Source organism: Arachis ipaensis, chromosome B08 (assembly GCF_000816755.2).
Source record: "Arachis ipaensis cultivar K30076 chromosome B08, Araip1.1, whole genome shotgun sequence".
In the NCBI taxonomy this organism is placed as follows: domain Eukaryota; kingdom Viridiplantae; phylum Streptophyta; class Magnoliopsida; order Fabales; family Fabaceae; genus Arachis; species Arachis ipaensis.
In genome coordinates, this window is record NC_029792.2 from 119,077,431 (window position 1) to 119,080,326 (window position 2,896).

A 2,896-nucleotide genomic window follows, 5' to 3' on the forward strand; every position below is an offset into this window, starting at 1 on the left:
TGTGGATCTCTGGCCTTACAATCTTTGAGTAGAATTGTAGAACCAAAAAAAATATGTAAAAAAAGATATTAAATAATAAAAATCACACTATACTAAACAATTAAAAAAAAAAATTGAAAGAATCTCATATTTTATTGGCTTTTTAAAAATTGGAGACGATTTCAGTAATTTAGTATTTTTGAATTACCTTGCGTTCAATGCCATGAATGTGAGAGGCAACATCCTCTTCAATGGAGTGATCAAAGAGAGAATGGTATGCCTTTCTAGCTCCCAATAACTCTTCAGAGGACCTTGTGCATGCTATCTCAACCAACACTCCATATGATGTTTTTCCCTTCTTTATTGCTTCTTTTACTAAACGGGCATCCCTCTCCCATGGATGCATGGACCACAACAAAACTGTGTTCTGATGAAATCAAATACACTTAGGATAGCACATTTTAGATTATTGACAATAAAATATTTTTTTGAAAAAAAAGGATTTAAATAACTAATTAATATAACTCAAATTTGATTATTTCAAACATAGTTTAGTTTGACATTAATTAAAAAAATAAAAACAATTTGTTAGTTACACTTATCAAACAATTTATCTGGTGTAGTTGCATTTATGAAAGATGTAAACATACATATATCAAATATCATTGCCAAAGGTGTTAGTAGAGAAAATAAGATGTCTAATTTGTAGAGTCCTGATGATTTATTTGAATATAGCGATGAGGACAAATCCAAAGAGAATGTCTATATAAAAGTCGATGATAGAAAAATTGAAAAAAAGCTTGCAAAATAAAAGGCAGGACTAGTATCAAAAGTAGGAAAACTAGTCATAATAAAGTTGTAATAAATAATCTTTCGCTATATCATCTGAGCCTATTCAAAATGCCGAAAACAGTGACCAAAAAATTATTTTTTTCTAATCAAGCTCTTTTTAAGAAGAAAAGGATTAAAAAAAAAAGGTGATGCCTACAATCAGTCAGAGCCAAATATAAAAACCTAAAGAGTACGGAAGTCTGGAAGTTGAGGATATTACCATAAGAACGTAGCATTACTTTTTAAATGATGGTGGAGATTTTCAGTAGAGGACAAGCCCCTTTGATAGCACATCGTGACATCGTGTAATGGTAATAATATGACAAAATTTATCATAGAAAATGGAGAACCTAAATTAAATAGGTCTTGGATTGATATAATTAAAGGCATCAAATATGTAATTGGTTGAAAGATATTGCATGAAAAGGGATTAGAATGTGTGTGGAGAATAGATGTAAAACAAGATTTTGGAATGATACATAGGTGAAAAAGTTGTGCATTAAAGATAAGTTTTCTAGACTTTATGCAATCTCATCAAACAAAGTCGAATTAATAGCAAATTGTGATTTTTGGGACGATTTATTTTGGTGCTGGAATTTACAATGGTAAAGATGTTTTTTTTAATGCGAGAGTAAACACGATAAAGAATTACATTACTTGTTACAAAATATTTTCTTAGTTTCAGGATGAGGCAAGATGGTGTTTTTCGGAAGATGGAAGCTTTTCAATTAAATCTCTCATTAATGTGGCAGTGGAAAAAAAAAATCTGGAAGTGATTGAATCGAAACATATCTTTGACAATGTGTGGAGGGGAACAATTTCTCTAAGGATAGAGATCATGATTTGGAGTGCAATCCTTGAAAGATTAAACACAAAAAGAAGTTGGTAAATTTGAACATTATAAATCATAATGAAGCTGGCTGTGTTATGTGGAAAGATTGTTGAGGACGAAACACCTCTTTATCCATCACAATTATGTGAATTTGATGTGGACAAAAGCAATGTAAATAAGTGGGATAAACCGGGTTAGATCGAATGACCTTAAGGCCTTCTTTAATATATGGTGCAATCAAATTAAAATGTGGTTAGACTTGTAAGAAAAAAATGGATTAATTAGTGGTTTGCTATTATATGGTCCATATGGAAGATGAGAAATAAAAGAATATTTGAGAATAAATAAGTTAAGGGAGAAGAGGTTTGAAAAAAAATATTATATCATTGGTGTGAATGGAATTAAAAGATCTTCGGATACTGGAATTTCAACATGCAACTGTAAAAGGATTTTAGATACATCTATAGATGGAGGATTATTGCAAAAGATAATAAAAATAGGAGAATTACTTGGGGTAACAATCAATAGTTTATATGTGAATTTTAGGACTGAAATTTAATTTGCTATTAATAGACGGACTTATGTTAAAATATACTAATGAGCTATAAAGAGATGAGATTGCCGTAGCTAAAGATATTTATTGAAATGCTGTGAAAGTCCTTAGCTTGTCAATTTGTGTGAGAAGATTTCTTTGACTAGGTACTGAGTATTAAAGTTTGGCTTCAATATCACAAAAAAATCAAGAGCATTGGTAATTTTTGAAGGAGATCTTCAATGAATTGAAGACTATATATTGATTGGTATTGTATTTTGAGTCCTTTTGTTTTGATATTTGTATTGTAATACTGTCTTTTTTTGCATGTAGAAGACTTGAGTGGTTTTGTAATTAATCTTGATGATAATGTCGAAGAGATTATATAATTAATCATAAGTCACTCATAGAACTCTTCTCCCTGTTTAGATCGAGCATGTAACTTAACAATTAAAAAAAAACTACCTACTCTTTCTCTCTTCTTTTTAGGTCAAATGCAATCTTAAACTAATTAATTTAAAAATATCTTTTGACTAAAAAAATCCAAATCAAAATATCTAAAATAAAATATGTTATATAAAAGTACATTTTATGCACTATAATTATGGTGATCATGAATTTTAATAATATTTTAAAAAATTAACTAAAATTAAAATAATCTTTTTTATTATTTGAAAATATTTTTATTTTGAAAATAAAAATAAAAAATTATTAAATTAAAT

The 2,896-nt window shown here is 28.6% G+C and overlaps 1 protein-coding gene across 2 annotated transcripts in view; it reads right to left on the reverse strand.

Moving 5' to 3' along the window:
• Positions 1 to 2,896, reverse strand: part of LOC107612022 (annexin D4) — a 6,996-nt gene that overhangs the window by 2,580 nt on the left and 1,520 nt on the right. For both annotated transcript variants that reach the window (XM_021109854.1, XM_016313866.2), the window contains exon 3: positions 188 to 406. In XM_021109854.1, coding sequence (XP_020965513.1) covers positions 188 to 406 — 219 coding nt within the window. The remainder of the gene's footprint in view (positions 1 to 187; positions 407 to 2,896) is intronic.